Source organism: Piliocolobus tephrosceles, chromosome 13 (assembly GCF_002776525.5).
Source record: "Piliocolobus tephrosceles isolate RC106 chromosome 13, ASM277652v3, whole genome shotgun sequence".
Classification (NCBI taxonomy): domain Eukaryota; kingdom Metazoa; phylum Chordata; class Mammalia; order Primates; family Cercopithecidae; genus Piliocolobus; species Piliocolobus tephrosceles.
Window position 1 is genome coordinate 47,281,396 of NC_045446.1, and position 17,139 is coordinate 47,298,534.

General features: G+C 48.5%; 1 protein-coding gene across 2 annotated transcripts in view; it reads left to right on the top strand.

Moving 5' to 3' along the window:
- The first annotated feature begins 4,146 nt into the window (after positions 1-4,146).
- PLEKHA7 (pleckstrin homology domain containing A7) overlaps positions 4,147-17,139 on the top strand; it is a 232,345-nt gene continuing 219,352 nt past the window's right edge. For both annotated transcript variants that reach the window (XM_026454036.2, XM_023230894.3), the window contains exons 1-3: positions 4,147-4,239; positions 4,353-4,429; positions 4,508-4,565. In XM_026454036.2, coding sequence (XP_026309821.1) covers positions 4,154-4,239; positions 4,353-4,429; positions 4,508-4,565 — 221 coding nt within the window. In that variant the 5' untranslated portion in view covers positions 4,147-4,153. The remainder of the gene's footprint in view (positions 4,240-4,352; positions 4,430-4,507; positions 4,566-17,139) is intronic.

The following is a 17,139-nucleotide window of genomic DNA, read 5'->3' on the forward strand; positions in this document are numbered from 1 at the left end:
AGTTCTCCATTTCTCCATTTAAAAAAGATGTATTTTGAGAACATTATAGACCTTTTCAGATTGGCTTTTTTTATTTCTCAACATAATGTCTTGAGATCCGTCCAAGTGGTATGTATCAATTCCTTTTCATTACTGAGTTGTATTCCATGTTATATATATATCACAGTTGTTTAACAATTTACCTATCATAGGACATTTGCTTATTTCCAGTTTTTGCCTATTATAAGTAAAGCTGCTGTGAATAATTATGTACAAGTTTTTAAAAAATGTTTCATTTTTTCTGGGATAAATGCCTAGGAGTGTGAATGCTGGGTTATATGGTAAGTGTTTAGTTTTTGGCCGGGCGCAGTGGCTTGCACCTGTAATCCCAGCACTTTGGGAGGCTGAGGTGGGTGAATCATTTGAGGTCAGAAATTCAAGACCAGCCTGGCCAACATAGTGAAACCCTGACTCTGCTAAAAATACAAAAATTAGCTGGGCTTGGTGGCAAATACCTGTAATCCCAGCTACTCGGGAGGCTGAGGCAGGAGAATTGCTTGAACCCAGGAGACAGAGGTTGCGGTGAGCTGAGATTGTGCCACTGCACTCCAGCCTGGGTGACAGAATGAGACTGGCTCAAAAAAAGTTTACTTTTTAAAGAAACTGCCAAACTATTTTTCAGACTGGCTGTATCATTTTACATCCCACTAGCAATGTAGTTTCTTTGCATACTCTTTTGTCATTATTTTTTATTTTAGTTTCCAACATAAAATTTTGAAAATCAGTGATAGGCATTGAGTTTTATTGATTACATATTTTGGCACTTACTGAGATAATTTCAGGGTATCTCTTGTTGGACATATTAATGAACTGTATTATTCTATGTATCTATATGTATATGCTTTAAATGATAAAAAGATCAAACAGTATGAAAGTGGAAACAAGGTAAAGTAAATCTCCTACCATTCCTATTAGAGTTTCCTTCCTCAGAGGCAATCACTTTACCTGATTCTTGACAGTGTAGGGAATATATCTGTATATTAACGGTAGCATATCACATGCACAGTACTGCAGCCTGCCTTTTCACTTTATTTGTTTATTTATTTATTTAGAGATGGTGTCTTGCTCTGTCACCCAGAATACAGTGTAGTGGCCCAATCATGGCTCACTAAGCCTCAACTTCCAGGACTCAAGCGATCCTCCCACCTCAGCCTCCCAAGTAGCTGGAACTATAGGTATGTGCCACCATGCCTGGCTAATGTATCTTTTGTAGAGATGGGGTTTTGCCATGTTGCCCAGGCTGGTCTTGAATTCCTGGACTCAAGCCATCCTCATGTCTCAGCCTCCCAAATTCCTGGGATTACAGGCATGAGCCACTGCATCTGGCCCATTTAATATCTTACAGACCATTCTATATCAGTACATAGGGATCTAGCTCATGCTTTTTAACAGCTGCATAGCATTCTTTTGTTGTTGTTGTTGTTGAGGAATGTGCCAGTTTAATCAACCGTTCCTTTTTGATAGACATTAAGGTTATCTCCAGTTCTTTGTAATTACTGACAATGCTGCAGTGAATAGAACACTGGAATTTGTGCCCCATGTGAGCACTAATGTAGGATAGATTTCTGACATGAAATTGCTAGGTCAAAGACATTCAGGTTGGAATAGCTGTGCCAAATTGCCTTCAAAGAGGCTTAAACATTTTAAAGTCCCATCAACAATGAACAAGAATGTCTTTCTCTACAGTATCTTTTCTTTCTTTCTTCTTTGAGACAGAGTCTCACTCTGTGGCCCAGGCTGGAGTGCAGTGATCTCAGCTCACTGAAACCTCCACCTCTTGGGTTCAAGTGATTCTCCTGCCTCAGCCTCCCGAGTAGCTGGGATTACAGGCATGCGTCACCACACCCAGTTAATTTTTGTGTTTTTAGTAGAGACAAGGTTTCACCATGTTGGCCAGGTTAGTCTCGAACTCCTGATCTCAAGCGATCCACCCACCTTGGCCTCCCAAAGTGCTGGGATTACAGGTGTGAGCCACCATGCCCAGCCAATCTCTTTTCTAATCTGTATATCTTTTCCAATCTGACATCTAAAAAAATAGTATTTCACCTTAATCTTAAGTTTCAGTTCTCCTATTATGAGGTGGCTCAGTATCTTTTCATTTGCTTAAAAGCTATCTGTATTACTTTTCTATTAACTGTGTGTTCATATCCTTTGCCCATTTATTATTTAAAATCAATGTTTAGCTAGCAAAACACACCACTTTCCTATTTTCATTTGCTCAACAACCTCCTCAGAGGCAGGAGGCTCCCTCAGACAGGTGTCCCTCGTCCTCCACAAACAGCTCCCTCTTCTAACTCATAAATGCCTCCTTCCCCAACACCACTGTCTGTTCCCAAGGAAGGGCCCCTTTATGGTCTCCTCAACATCTCACACCCCTCCCAAAATTATGTACATGCTCTCCCATCCCTCCCCTCTGGAGTGCTCCTTTCCCAGTCAAACCTAACCAGTCCTTCAGGGTCCAGCCTAATTCCACCTGTCTGGGCACCTTTCTGAATAACTAGGGCTCACATTGCATACAGTCTCACTTTCAGGTGCGCCTCTTCCCATCAATCAGAGCCTATGTCCCTGGAAGGCTGGGCCTGACAACAGCCAGAGCCCAGATGCTGCTCTATCTTTGCTCTGTGTGTGCGCGTGTGTGTATAGCCGGGAGTCTGAGTGTGGAGTATGTTTCATTCACTTATCCTGCAGGTTTTTTTTTTTTCTTGAGACAGAGTCTCGCTGTTGCCCAGGCTGCAGTGCAGCGGCGCGATCTCCGCTCACTGCAACGACTGCCTCCGTGGTTCAAGCGATTTTCCAGCCTCAGTCTCCTGAGCAGCTGGGATTACAGGCGCCCGCCCCCACGCCCGGCTAGCTTTTGTATTTTTTTTTGGTAGAGACGGGGTTTCACCATGTTGGCCAAGCTGGACTAGAAGCCCTGACCTCAAGTGATTCACCCGCCTCGACCTCCCAGAGTGATGGGATTACAGGCGTGAGCCACTGCGCCCCACCCCATCCTGCAGTTATTGAATGCATAATGCATACACTGAGTCAGGCGCTGTTCCAGGCATTGGAGACAAGGCAGTGTATGAGGTAGATCAAAGCCCCTTCTCTCATCCCGCTGACATGTTGGAACTAATATACAACAAACAAGACAAACACAAATAAGAATATCAACTAAATGCAAACCAGTAATGAAATAGCGAGGGAAGAAGGGAAAGGATTTTCTTTGCAGAGGGCTCGGGGAGGGCTCCCCGAGGAGATAAGATAGCAGTAAAGACCCGAATATGAGAGGGTACTGCCACCGCAAAGAGCTTTGCAAGGCCCCACTAGAGGCCCTGCCTGGCCGCCGCTCTTCCAGAGATGGACGTGCTGCCGAGCCCTCAACACCCCTTCTCTCTGTTACTTAACAGGACCTGAAGGCAAGAGCCTGCAAACCCTGCAACCTCAGGAGTGTGTGGGGGTAACCCTGCTCCCTCCTGTTTCACATCCTAGCTGAAAACTTGGGAAAATGAAATCGTGCTTGGCCTGCCATTGATAGATCACCTACTATGTGCCAGGGTCCAGTTAAGCACTTTATGCGATTGTTACTTCATTTTATCTACACAACAATCCCGTGGAGACTCGATTAACCTTACAGGGGAAGAGACAGAGGCTGGGAATATGGCAGGAACCTGAGTGTTAACTTGGTTCACATACGAGCGGAGTTCCCGGGTCGGGAAGTTCTGTGGTGCGGGTCGGCGGGGGTTTACTGAGCGTTCGGGCGCGCGCCGTTTTCGGAGTTGGTCGGGTCCAACCGTGCGCCCCGAAGCTGCCAGGCGCGCCCGCCAGCGGCCCCCCGCGCAGCCCGGGTCTCCCGGCCTCGGGGGCAAAGGGGAGCGCCGGGACCAGCAGGCTGGGGGCGGGGAAGGCGTGAGGACAAAGGCCGCGGGCATCGCGCTAGGCCGGCCCGTGAGGCGGCGAACTCCGGTAGCCAGGACCGGGACGGGCAGTCGCTCCCCGAGGAGCCCGCGCCTGCATGGAGCGCCCCGCGGCACCGCCGGGCCACTCGCAGGCCGAGCCCCCGCCACCGCCTCCACCCCCGCCGGCGCCCCCGCCCCCTCCCCCCCACCCCGCGGCAGCTCCGCGCTCGGCGAACATGGCGGCGGCGACGGTCCGGCGGGACACTTTACCTGAGCACTGGTCCTACGGGGTGTGCCGGGACGGCCGCGTCTTCTTCATCAAGTGCGGCGCGAGGACCCGGGGACGCGGGGACGCGAGTGGGGGCGCGGGGCGGGGGCAGGGCGGGCGCCCCATGGGCTGTGGCGGCGCTAACAGGTGCACCTCTCTGCCCGCAGTGACCAGCTCCGCCGCACGACCTGGCTGCACCCGCGCACCGGGGAGCCAGTCAACTCGGGCCACATGATCCGCTCAGGTGGGCGCCGGGCCGGCGGGTGGGGGGCGCGCGCCGCGGCTGCCCAAGTTTGACCGGACTTTTCTGGCGTTTCCGCAGACCTGCCCCGCGGCTGGGAGGAGGGCTTCACGGAGGAGGGCGCCAGCTACTTCATCGAGTGAGTGAGTGGGGCAGCCGCGCTCGCACCTGTGCCGCGAGGGTCCCCTCCAGGTTCCCGCCGGGCGCCCCGCCCTCCCTCTGCTCCCGCCAGCCCGGGCTCGTTGGCGCGCGCTGCGCCGCGGCCGCACTCAGGGTTTTGTGTGCCCGAGTTGTTTGGCGGCCTGAGAGAGGGAGGCGGTGGGGGCCGTATCTACGGTGGGGACCTGGGCGGAGGGGGGAAGGGGCCGCAGACTCTGCGCCCTGGACCTTGCAATCCGGCTGGATTCGGGTGCTGGTGTGAGGGCTGGGCACGCCTGCCCTCTGGGGTCTCGGGCGGCGCCCCGCTGGGAGAGGCGGGTGCCGGGACCGGGATGGGCTCGGGTGGGGGGAGTAGAACGAGGAGTTCTGTCCTGGTGTGGGCCTCCTGCGGGGTTGGAGTGGGGAGAGGGAGAGACTAGGGGAATCTCGCTGAGGAGGACCCCCTTCTCCGGCCACAGTCTCTGGGATGGTCGTGGAGAGTCGGAACCTCGCCCCCGACCTCCATCCACTGCGCGGGCCTGCGGGGAGGGAGGGGGTGGGGAGGGGAACTGGTCAACCAATGACGTTCCTCGAGCGCTCCGCGTCTCTTCGGCCGGAGCTGAACCGGGCTCTCGCTTGTGCCTGGGTTAGTCCAGGGGCAACTTTTCCGCAGAAACCCCGGAGCGTTGGCGCACCAGCCAGGTTACCCTGGGCCTGTAGGATCCGTCCATGTCTGATTGGGGCGCAGTAAGTGAAGGCGCGGGTCAGGCTCCTATGCCAGTACAGGTTTTGCTTTCCCACTCCGGCGGGAGCCTGTGTTGCAGCGTGTTTCCCTCTGCCTGCTGAACTCCGGGAGGCCAGAAACTGCTTTTGACCTCTTGCCCCAGTGCCCGACAGAGAGTAGGCACTCGGTAAATGTTTGTTCACTGAATGAATCAACTCGCCAAAGGTATGGATGGTGGTCTGACTAGTACTGGGTGTACTTCGGCGAATGTGAGTCAGAACTACTACTGTTAGGAGTAAAGCGGCTTATTTCAAGAAAACCCGGGAACCTCCTTTTCTGGTTTGGGTTCTTGCACAATAGTTGAAAATACTAATGGGTGACATTTACAGACCTGAGGATAGGGCCTTGCTGCGGTTCTGTTGCCCTGCCTCGTATGTGTGTGTGTGAAGTTGAGGTGTTGGCTGGGGCCATCAGAATCTTGCTATCAGTGGGCCTCTCTGGCTCATAACTGCATCAGTTGATATTATTACAATTTTCCTGTGTGCCACACGTTCACACGTTGTTCTAGGCATTGGGAACAAAGAGCAGACGAGGTGCTTATGGAACTTGCAATCTAATAGTAGAGGGAAGGGAGTAGAAGATAAGTCAAAAACACGAATAATAATATCAGATTGTGGTTACTACTGTGCAGAAAGTTAAAATAAGGTGATGTGATGTGGAGTGACTGGGTGGCTTGGTTGTACTGGGAGATCGGGATGGTATTTCTGAATAGGCGACGTTTAAAGTAAAATTTGAATGACAAGAAGGAGACATCATGTGATGATGAGTTGGCAAGGCATTTCGGGAAGAGCGAACAGCCAGGGCAAGGGCTTAAGGCAGAAAAGAGCTTGGAGTTTAAGGAGCAGGAAGGCCAAGTAGCTGGAATGTGGTGCACAAGGGAGAAAGTGGCATGAGGAGAGGTCACAGGTAGGAGAGAGGTAAGTGCCGCAAAGCTTTGTGAGCCAGGGTGAGGAATTTTCTTACTTTATTCTAAGTCCAGTGAAACGTCATTGGAGGGTTTTAAGCAGGGAAGTGGCATGATTTGGTTTGTGTTTTTAGAACGATCACTGTGAGGAGATTGGATTGTAGGTGGCCACTGCAGGGGGAGGCAGGAGAGCAGCTGAGGCTGTTGCCCTTGTCCATGCAGGAGTTAGCAGTGGCTTGCCTGAGGGTGGTAGCACAGTAATGGTCACATTCAGGCTATGTTTAGCAAGTAGGCTCTTCACGCCTTCATGATGGACTGAATAAAGTCTGTGAGAGAAAGAGAAGAGGCAAAGATGACTCCTCAGGGCTCGAGCACCTGAGTGGATAGCATTCATATTGTTGAGATGGGAGGAGCCGGTTTGGGGTGGAGGAGAATCATGAGATCTTGTTTTGCCATCTTACATTTGAGATATGAGTATGTCAGAGAGTGTGATCTGAAGCTTGGTGGCAAGAGAGGATGGAAGAGACCCACTGGGCATAATAGATGTTATTCGAGACCATGGGATTAGATGAAATCCCCTCAGAAGAGAGTACAGACAGAAGACCGATGTTCTGAGCCTGTGGGTGGTCAAAGCAGTGTTTAGAGGGGAGAGAGGTGAAGCCAGCAAGGAGACTGAAAAGGACTGAGAAGGTGGGAGAAACCCCAGGAGAATGCATGGTCACAGAAGTCTTAAAGGACAAAAGCTGACTGGAGTAGGTGGAAGATAAAATACATGGTGAAGACAGGGAGTCAGTTAGGCAAATCTTCCAGGTAGTTTTGTTGCAAAGTGGAGTTGAGACATTAGCTGGTAACTGGAGAGGATGTGGGCTTGAGGGAGGGTTTTCCTTTCTTTTTTTTAGTGGAAGATTGTACAGCATGTTTTGTTTTGATGGGAATGATCCCATGGAGAGGGAGAAGTCGATGCTGCAGGAAAGAGACCGGGCAGTTGCTGGAGCAGTGTTTCTAAGAAGGTGAGAGGGATGGGATCCATGGCTTGCATCTCACTGGCCTCACCCGGGGGCAGGGCCCATCATTCATTTGACAGGAGGAAGGGCTGCAAATATCCCAAAGTACCAGGTGCAGCCTTGGACTGGGTGTGTGAGGCCATGTGTGGGACTGTGGAGGCTGGAGCACAGCCTTCCACACCTTTGCTGACTCTTCCATGGTAACTTGTCTGTGAGGTTCCTAATGATTTTCCTACAGTGAGCTCCCGTGCCCCCAGGGCCTTGGCTCTTCCAGGGCTAGGGAAAGCAATGTGTGACAGTGTTCCCTACCCTCAAAGGCAGGGCCCTGTGGCAGATGATTGTACTTCGCACCGCCTTCTGTGACAATTTTTTGAGAGACTTAAGGGTTTTGGGAGTAATTGTTCTCTCCCTCATCCCCCACCCCCCACATAAAAAAAATGTTTTACTATTGTCTGATTTCTTAGCTTTGCTGTGAGCATTTCTGAATGTTTGATTTTTGTGTTGAGGGCAGGAGCCTCCTCTAACTGGCTCATAGAGTGAGAGCGACAAAGCATTGATACGGCTTATTTTATTTTTCCTAATGGATCCTTGCACAGGAAAGTTGTGTGAGTTTTTACAGGATATATTCAGTTGTTCCTCATATTTAGCAGATTAAAAAATTTTAATTTTTGAAAAAATTGTAAGAAACAGAATCTTCCTCTGTCTCCTAGTCTGGAGTACAGTGGTGCAGTCATAGCTCACTGCAGCCTTGAACTCATGGGGCCAAGTGATCCTCTCACTTCAGCCTCCCAAGTAGCTGGAACTACAGATGCAGGCCACCAGGACTGGCCAGCAAATGTTTTAATACTCTCCAGAGTCCACTTCTTTTCTTTCTTTCTTTCTTTTTTTTTTTTTTTAAAGACGGCATTGCTCTGTCGCCCAGGCTGGAGTGCAGTGGCATGATCTCAGCTCACTGCAACCTCTGCCTCTTGGGTTCCAGTGAGTCTCATGCCTCGGCCACCCCCAAAGTAGCTGGGACTACAGGTGTGCACCACCATGACTGGCTAATTTTTGCATTTTTAGTAGAGACGGGGTTTCACCATGTTGGCCAGGCTAGTCTCAAACTCCTGACCTCAAGTGATCTGCCTGCCTCAGCCTCCCAAAGTGCTGGGATTACAGGCATGAGTCACCGCACCTAGCCTCAGAGTCCCTTTCTTGAAGCAGAAAAGCTTGAGCTTAGGCAGGTGAATTTTAGTTTTGATTTCTGTATTTTTTGTTCAGTTTTGCATTAATGAGGGACAAAATATATAAGAAATCTACTGCTGGTTCTCCCAGTTCTAGACTAAGGGATGTTGATAACCCCTTTAAAAAGATTTTTTTGGCTGGGTATGGTGGCTCATGCCTGCAATTCCAGCACTTTGGGAGGCAGAGGCGAGGGGATCACTTGAGGCCAGGAGTTTAGGATCAGCCTGGGCAACACAGAGAGAACTCATCTGTACAAAAAAATGAAAAAATTAACGGTGGTATGCTCCTGTAATCCTAGCAACTTAAGAGGCTTAAGTGTGAGGATTGCTTGAGCCCAGGAGTCTTAGGTTACCATGAGCTATGATTGTGATACTGTACTCCAGCCTGGATGACAGAGTGAGACCCTGTCTCTAAATAAATAAATAAATAAATGACTTTTTGTACTCTAGCACTTCTCTACTATGAATCCCTCAGCTGGGTAGCAAGGTATAATAGTAATTGTGATAATAGTGTCATTAACAGAAGTAGCAATAATAGTAGTAATAATTATGTAACAGCCTAATCTTTTCGAGTCTTTGAAAAATGGTAGGAACTGTTCTGTAACTATCATTGATTTAATTCTCACAATAGTTTGATGAGGTAGCAACTATTACTAGTTCCATTTTACAGACATAGAATCTTGCAGTAATCCTGGACATTCCTAGAGCAGATGGTTTTTTTCTTGTGTCTTTTCTTATTGATCTTTGTAATAGCCCCTGGAGGCAGGAGGGGAGGAATCATCCCCATTCTTCAGATGAAGAAACTCAGGTCCATGAAGGTTCAGTGATTTTGCTGAAGTGTTAGAGCTGGGACTAGAATATGTGTCTTCAATCCCTCGTGCGATAGCCACAGTAGTAGTGGTGGCTCCCACCCCAGGCCATGCATCTTGAAGGAAATGCATGCCCATATGCCATTGCTCTTACTTAGGCTTCCCCAAGGCTCATGGGGCCAGACCCCATCTTTGCTTTTTCTGGGGACTGAGGTACTTTGGAAGGGCAGTATCCCTTGGTCTCCTATGCTGATTAGTGGTGGTACATGTCTCTGATTAGAAAGAAATTGAAGACATTGATTATTAGTAAATACAATTTGGCAGGCACAACTTTTTAAAACGTGGGACCTATGAGGGAGAAGTTTCTGGAAGAGACCATGGGAGTTAGAGTATTACACTGGGCTGCTCTTCAGTGGTTTCATGGAACCTTATGAATTGTGTTCCCCCTACAGCAGATGTTCAGTAGGTCGTAGGCAATGAGAAGATGGCAGAGAAGAGGGGCTCAGCCACCTTGCCTGTGCCAAGGCAAGGCATCTTATTCCCCACTTCTGAGACTTAGGCACCCAGCCCAGGGCTGGGAGCTGAGTAGGCACTTGGTATATCTTGAGCAAGCAGTGTTTTAAAGAGACCCAATGAGTTTTCTAGGTATTACAGGTATTGGAAAACTCCTTACTGGGAAGGAGATTGGGGTGGAGGAGAATGAGCAAGGTGAAAGAAGCTCAACAGCCACGAACAGGCCTGTCAAGGCTGGTGCCTAGACCTAGGCTTCTTGGATACAGTCAGTTGCTGTTGAGAACAATGCTCAAAGCTGGCCAGTGGAGGCTCAATGGCCTCCTCTGCATCTTCATCTCATATCCTCATTGCTCTGTATCTGGGACTGGGATACCTGTTGGCTACTGGACTAGGCTATCTTCCTTCTCTGGCTGCTGGGCCCTTGGCATCCTCTGTGACTTGGCACAAGGGTACTGGCAGGGACCAGCTAATTGCTGCACAAGACCCTTTCTAGCTTCAAGTTTCTCAGTTTTAGCTTTGGGGTTGTGTGGAGCCACCCTGTGTAGGTACTGTCTCTTTGTGGGTACCTGTCTCTAAATGAGGACAGCTAGACTCTGGGAAAGTCACTTTTGAGGCCTGCGATAAGGCTAACTTTCCCCTCCCCTAAGACCTGAAGCACGTCCTAGCGGCAGGACTGGCTACATAATTTGTAGAGCCTAAATGTAAAATGAAAATGCAAGGCTCCTTATTCAAAAAGAAGGAAAAAGTATTAGCTTGGTGCAAATGTAATTGTGGTTAGTGCCATTACTTTTGATGGTAAAAACTGCAATTACTTTTGCACCAACTGAATATCTTTAGGCCAGCTTTGGTGGTTCACACCGGTAATCGCAGCACTTTGAGTGGCCAAAGTAGGAGGATTGCTTGAGCTCAGGAGTTTGAGACTAGCCTGAGCAACATGGTAAAACCACATCTTTACAAAAAATACAAAACTTAGCCGGGTGTGATGGCTCATGGCTGTAGTCCCAGCTACTAGGGAGGCTGAGGTGGGAGGATCGCTTGAGCCTGGGAAGCAGAGGTTGCTGTGAACTGAGCTCATGCCACTGCACTCCAGCCTGGGTGACAGAATGAGAATTCCGTCTCAAAAAAAAAAAAAAAAGATACCAAAATATAAAATTTTGTTATTCTGTAGTTTTTCCCTTGACTTGTCATTTTTTTAAAAAAATTGCTATTTATGGGCATGGTGGTGGGCACCTGTAATCCCACGTACTTGGGAGGCTGAGCCAGCAGGAACACTTGAACCCAGGAGGTGGAGGTTGCAGTGAGCCAAGATTGCACCATTGCACTCCACCCTAGGCAACGAGAGTAAAACTCTGTCTCAAAAAAAAAAATTTTTTTTTGGCTATTTAATGTCATTCTACATAAAGAAACATTAAGTTTAAATTATTAGCATAAATTTTATAGTTACTTCTATTTTGTAGAATATAATGTTTTAAATGTGAATATCAGTGCATTTACCTCATATGCTAGGAATTGCCACCACCATACCCCACTCCAAGGCACCATAGAGCACAAGCACCTAGATCCATGCCCCCCGGGCAGCGGGAAGGAGCAGGGCGCCCAGGTAGGGCTAAGGGCTCCAGGAGGCTGCGAGTGGGCAGTTAAGAACCTAGCCCTCTGAGGCAGGGAGTGGGGATCAGGCATGAGTCCTTCAGAAGGTTGCCTCTGGAGATAATGCCAAGTATTGAGGGTGTGTGTTTTGTATTCAGCAACCCATTTTTTAGTCTGAAATTAAAGGGAGTTGGAGAGTGAAGGATGAAACAAATGTGACAGATGTTCAGGTGGGGATCTTGTAGACACCAGGCCTAGAAGGCCTTTAGGAAAGCCAGTGAATACTGGATGGCTCAGGAGGCTGCCCTTAATTATGCCCTCACCCAACTGACAGTCTTCTGGGCCACCCCTATGAAGGAGTCTGTCCTGTCTTCTATATTTTCCTCCCTAGATAAATGTTGAACTTCATGGTAGTGAAATTTGTCTTGTAGAATGTCAAACCTGTTGATTCACTTATTTGTCATCTTCCTTTTTTTTTTTTTTTTTTTGTGACAGAGTCTTGCTCTGTCACCCAGGGTGGAGTGTAGTGGCAGGATCTTGGCTCACTGCAACCCCTGTCTCCCGGGTTCAAGTGATTCTTCTACCTCAGCCTCCCGAGTAGCTGGGACTACAGGCATGTGCCACCACGCCCGGCTATTTTTTGTAGTTTTAGTGCAGATGGGGTTTCACCATGTTAGCCAAGCTGGTCTCAAACTCCTAACCTCAGGCAATCCCCTTGCCTTGTCCTCCCAAAGTGCTGGGATTACAGGCATCAGCCCCCGTGCCCAGCCGTTTTTTTTTTTCAGATGGAGTTTCATTCTTGTTGCCCAGGCTGGAGTGCAATGGTGTGATCTCGGCTCACTGCAACCTCTGCCTCCCTCGTAGCTGGGATTACAGGCGTCCACCACCATGCCCGGGTAATTTAGTAGAGACGGGGTTTCACATGTTGGTCAGGCTGGTCTCGAACTCCTGACCTCAGGCTATCCACCCACCTTGGCTTCCCAAAGTGCTGGGATTACAGGCATGAGCCACCATGCCCAGCCTTATTTGTCATCTTTCTTATCGAGGTGTTGCTCGGAACAGCAGTCCCAGAAACTTTATTTCAAAACTGGGGGTAATAGGCCCACAAAGAATTTCTGGCAAACTAGCAGCTTACATATATATTAAAATAGAAATTCTGAACCCCCTCGTTGAAGGTTAAGAAAGGTTCTCCCAGCCTGGCAAGTTTTGGCAAAATCCCATGCTTTATATTTCCCTTCCTGGTTGTGTTTTCAAGGGTAAAAGCGGGTTCACAGATTTAAACGTTAGGTTCTGTGGGAAAGGAAAAACAGTGAGTGTTGTTTAGAAAGCAAAAGGAAGGATTAGGAGCCATAATTTGTACCACATCTCCAAAAAGAAACTTCTTTAAGAAAACCTCTTTAAGAAAAATGGTTGCTAATTGCTGCTTAAGGCTCTTTACCCAAGAGAGGAGTGTGTTTTAGATACAGGACAGACGCTGTGTTGGGGAGAGGTGTTTTCATGTGATGAGGGTGGGTGTAGGTTTCTTGTGCCTTGATGGCACCCTCTCCATTCTCTCTCTCTCTCTGTCTTTTTTTTTTTTTTTTTTGAGACAGAGGTTTGCTCTGTCACCTAGCCTGGACTGCAGTGGCATGATCTCAGCTCACTGCAACCTCCGCCTCCTGGGTTCAGGCGATTCTCCTGCCTCAGCTTCCTGAGTAGCTGGGATTACAGACACCCACCACCATGTCTGGCTAATTTTTGTATCTTTAGGAGAGACGGGGTTTCACCATGTTGGCCAGGCTGATCTCAAACTCCTGACCTCAAGTAATCCCCCTCCTTGGCCTCTCGAAGTGCTGGGATTACAGGCGTGAGCCACCGCGCCCAGCCTCTATTCTCTTTTGATGTCTATGGGAGTATATTTGGTGCTTCCTAAATTGAGAACTTTGGAAAAAGATTAAGACAGCACTTTAAACAGAAACATGTGCAGAGGCAGGGAGATGCCAGTTTACCCCCTGTTAAGTCTGAGGTGACAGAGGACTGCAGGAAGACTGCTTGTTGGCTTTTCAGCCTCAATATGTGGAATATTTGGCGATTCAGTGAAGAGCCTGCTCTTGTTTTCTGTCTTCAGTGGACAGCACAGCACAGGTTTGAATCTCTTTGCTCAGTGTAAGACAGCAGCATCTCAGTAAACTGGCAGGTGTCTTAAGTAAATATTGGCAGAGGGAAAAACACAGAGGAATATGGTTGTATTTGCCGGTTGTTTTTAAATGGCTGTCAAAACATTTGCTTTTCAATTCTGAAATGAGAAATATTTTGAGTTAATGTTTTATCGTTTACAGAGTATTTCACGAACATTCTCTGGTTTGTCCCGTAATTATGGCATTTTTTTAGTGTGGGAATTTGGGCTCAGAGGGTTAAAGTGACTTCTCTAAAGTTGTATACTGGGCTGGGCACAGTGGCTCACGCTTGTAATCCGAGCACTTCGGGAGGCCGAGGTGGGCAGATCTCCTGAGGTCAGGAGTTCAAGACCAGCTTGGCCAATGTAGTGAAACAACATCTCTACTAAAAATACAAAAATTAGCCAGGTGTGGTGGTGTGTGGCTGTAATCCCAGCTACTCGGGAGGCTGAGGTAGGAGAATCACTTGAACCCAGGAGGCAGAGGTTATAGTGAGCTGAGATTGCACCATTGTACTCCAGCCTGGGCGGCAAGAGTGAAACAATGTCTGAAAAAAAAAAAAAAGAAAGAAAAGAAAAGGAAAAAAAAAAGGTGTATATTGCGTTAGCTGAGCTTCTTCAAAGTTCAAGGGAGAGGCCTGGACATATTGTTCCTCATATCCAGGCTTCTCAGACTTTTCAGCCGTAGGTCTAATGGCAGAAGAGAATGAAGGCCAACTCACCTAGGAGACTGGATGCAAGAAGTGCCATTAAATGTTGGTTCTGTCCAAAAATTCATTGACAGACTAAAATTGAGACTTTACCCTCTATTTAATTCATTATGGAATCCTTTCTCATATCTTCCTTTCAAATCAATACTTTGGCCAGATGCATCATGTTTATTGCTTTGTGTTCTAAACAGGAATGTGTACCAGCAGAGGAATGCCAGATCCCCCTGTTAAGTCTTAGGTGACAGAGGAGTGTGGGGAGACTCCTCGTTGGCTTTTCAGCCTCTCTGGGCCCTACATCTCCAAACAGGATGTACAGGATGTACAGGAGGACTTAAGGAAAACATCAGCAGCTGTGGTAACCTTGGATTGTCTTTTGCTTGTACTGAGTTGTGAGTTGTGCTGGATCACTTCCCTCCCTCATTCAGCCTCCTCACACTCTTCGGGATACCGGCCTGGGCAGCAGGGCTGGTTTTTGTTGAAGCCCAAAGCACAACTAGGCAACTTCATCATGCAGAAAAATGTATGAAAAGAACTTTTGATGTGGGTGACAGCATGTGTAAAGAGACGGTAGCCAAGTGTGTGGACTTTGGAGTCAGACTACCTAAACTCTAATTCAGCTCCACCATGTACAGCTCCCTAACCTTGGCAGGTTACCTACTCTCTTTAAGCCTTACTTCCTCACCAGTAAAATGGGGTTAAATGTGAGGATTACGTGAGTTAATTGATGGAAAGGGTTTAGCAAGTAGTAGCGCCACATTTACTGGCACATCGTAAATGCCCAATAAATGTGAGTTCGTCTTCTGTACATCTACACAGCTATGAGGCGAAGGTGAAGACATGACTTCTGAGTCCTAACTGCATTCAGTGGCTGCAGAAGTCTGGTGCCCTTGAACTAGGATTGCCGGGGTCAGGGGCATGCAAACTGTAGAACTCAACTCAGAAATTGGTTTGGACCAATAAAAACTGCACAACCTTGGGCTGGGCGCAGTGGCTTATGCCTGTAATCCCAGCACTTTGGGATGCCAAAGTGAGTGGATCACCTGAGGTCCGGAGTTCGAGACCAGCCTGACCAACATGGAGAAACCTCATCTCTACTAAAAATACAAAATTAGCCGGGCGTGGTGGTGCATGCCTGTAATCTCAGCTACTCAGGAGACAGAGGCAGGATAATTGCTTGAACCCGGGAGGCGGAGGTTGCAGTGAGATGAGACCGCCCCATTGCGCTACTCCAGCCCAGGCAACAAGAGTGAAATTCTGTCGCAAAAAAAAAAAAAAAAGAAGCCCGACTATTCTGGTACTTAAAGGATACACTTATTCTTGGAAATACACACTGAAGTTATTTGCTCTTAAGTGGTTAAGTTGTGTGATGTGGGGGAAAATGATGTGGGGGAAAATTATGTTGGGGGGAAGGAGTGGATGATAGAACAAGTGGGGCAAAATATTAACAGTGGGTGAGTCTGAGTTAGGGGTGGCCCCAGGTTTACCTCTTTCCTGGGCAGTTAGAAGGCTGCACAGATGTCTGCTGCTTAATCTGTGCAGCCACCTGGTTATCGGCTCTGACCACTAAAGGACAAATGCATTGTCTGGCACGTCTCAGGTCACAGGTGTCAATAATAATAATCTTCGTGGTGCTTTCTAGTTGAAAAATGCATTTGTTGTAGAGGCAGATACTTTGATTATCCTCATTTTACAGATCAGGCATTTGAGGCTGGTGGGGGCAGGGAGTGGTGGTTAACAGATCTTTCCAAGGCCCCAGCATCACCGAGGCATTTGAGACTTGAACCCAAGTCTTCTTGGCTCCAAATTCTGTGCAGTTTCTACCATGGTACATGGTGCCCTGTGGTTCTCACCATCACTCTTTCTATTCCTCTTTTTTTTTTTTTTTTTTTAAGAGTTGAGGTTTTGTTCTGTTGCCCAGGCTGGGGTGCAGTGGTACCATCTCAGCTTACTGTAACCTCAAACTCCTGGGCTCAAGCAATCCCCCCGCCTCAGCCTCCTGAGTAGCTGGGACTACAGGTGTGCACTGCCATGCCCGGCTAACTCCCTGTCTACTGATTCCTCCCTCTAGGGTCTATCCCTCAAAAGTATTTCTCTGCCTGCACCTTCCCTGATGACTGTGAGGCAGAAGCCCCCTTGGACCTCCCTCAGAAAGACAGGGTAGAAGAGTGATGGGTGGTGGATAGTCCCCAGACAGAACTGTGAGCCAGTCCCTGGTGCTCTGGGGGAGTGGACCTCCTCAAGCTGGAGAGGCACCCTCTCCCCCCAACAGATGTCAGCTGACCTTAGCTTAGGGGCTGATGAGCTTCTTAAGCCTGCTTAGAGCCAGGCTGTCTCTTTCAGGTCCTGCCAGAAGAACATTTCCAGCATCATAGTCAGTTTTCTCAGGGTTTCTCAGGGGCTTTTTTGCCAAGACAGAGCCTCACCCTCTTGAGGTCTGACAGCTTGGAGTTCGTGTGCAGTCTCTTCCTGGGGCTGCTGGTTACGTCTTGTGACTTCCTGCATCACACTCTATGGTGCAGGGAAGGGGGACGGCATGCTTGGGGGATGGAGGGGCCAGAGATTCCATTCCAGCCCTGTACCAAGGCCCCTGGCTGCACAGCCTCCTGTGTTCTCTCCCACTGGGTGAGGTGGGAGATGAGATCGTCCTCTTCTCGCGAAGAGGGGAGCCAGAGCAATGGTTTAGGTTAATTCAATCACCTTTGCAATAATCATATCCTTTCCACTTGCAAATTGAGCTGTCTGTACCTGTCCACAGATGGAACGAGTTGACCATCTTGAGGGGTGGTGGGCACCTTATTGGGGCAGTTTAGTTGGAGGCTGGATAGCTTTTGATCAAGGAATTATCTGTTCAGTCACCAGACTCCATTTAGCAGCTACTCTATGCCA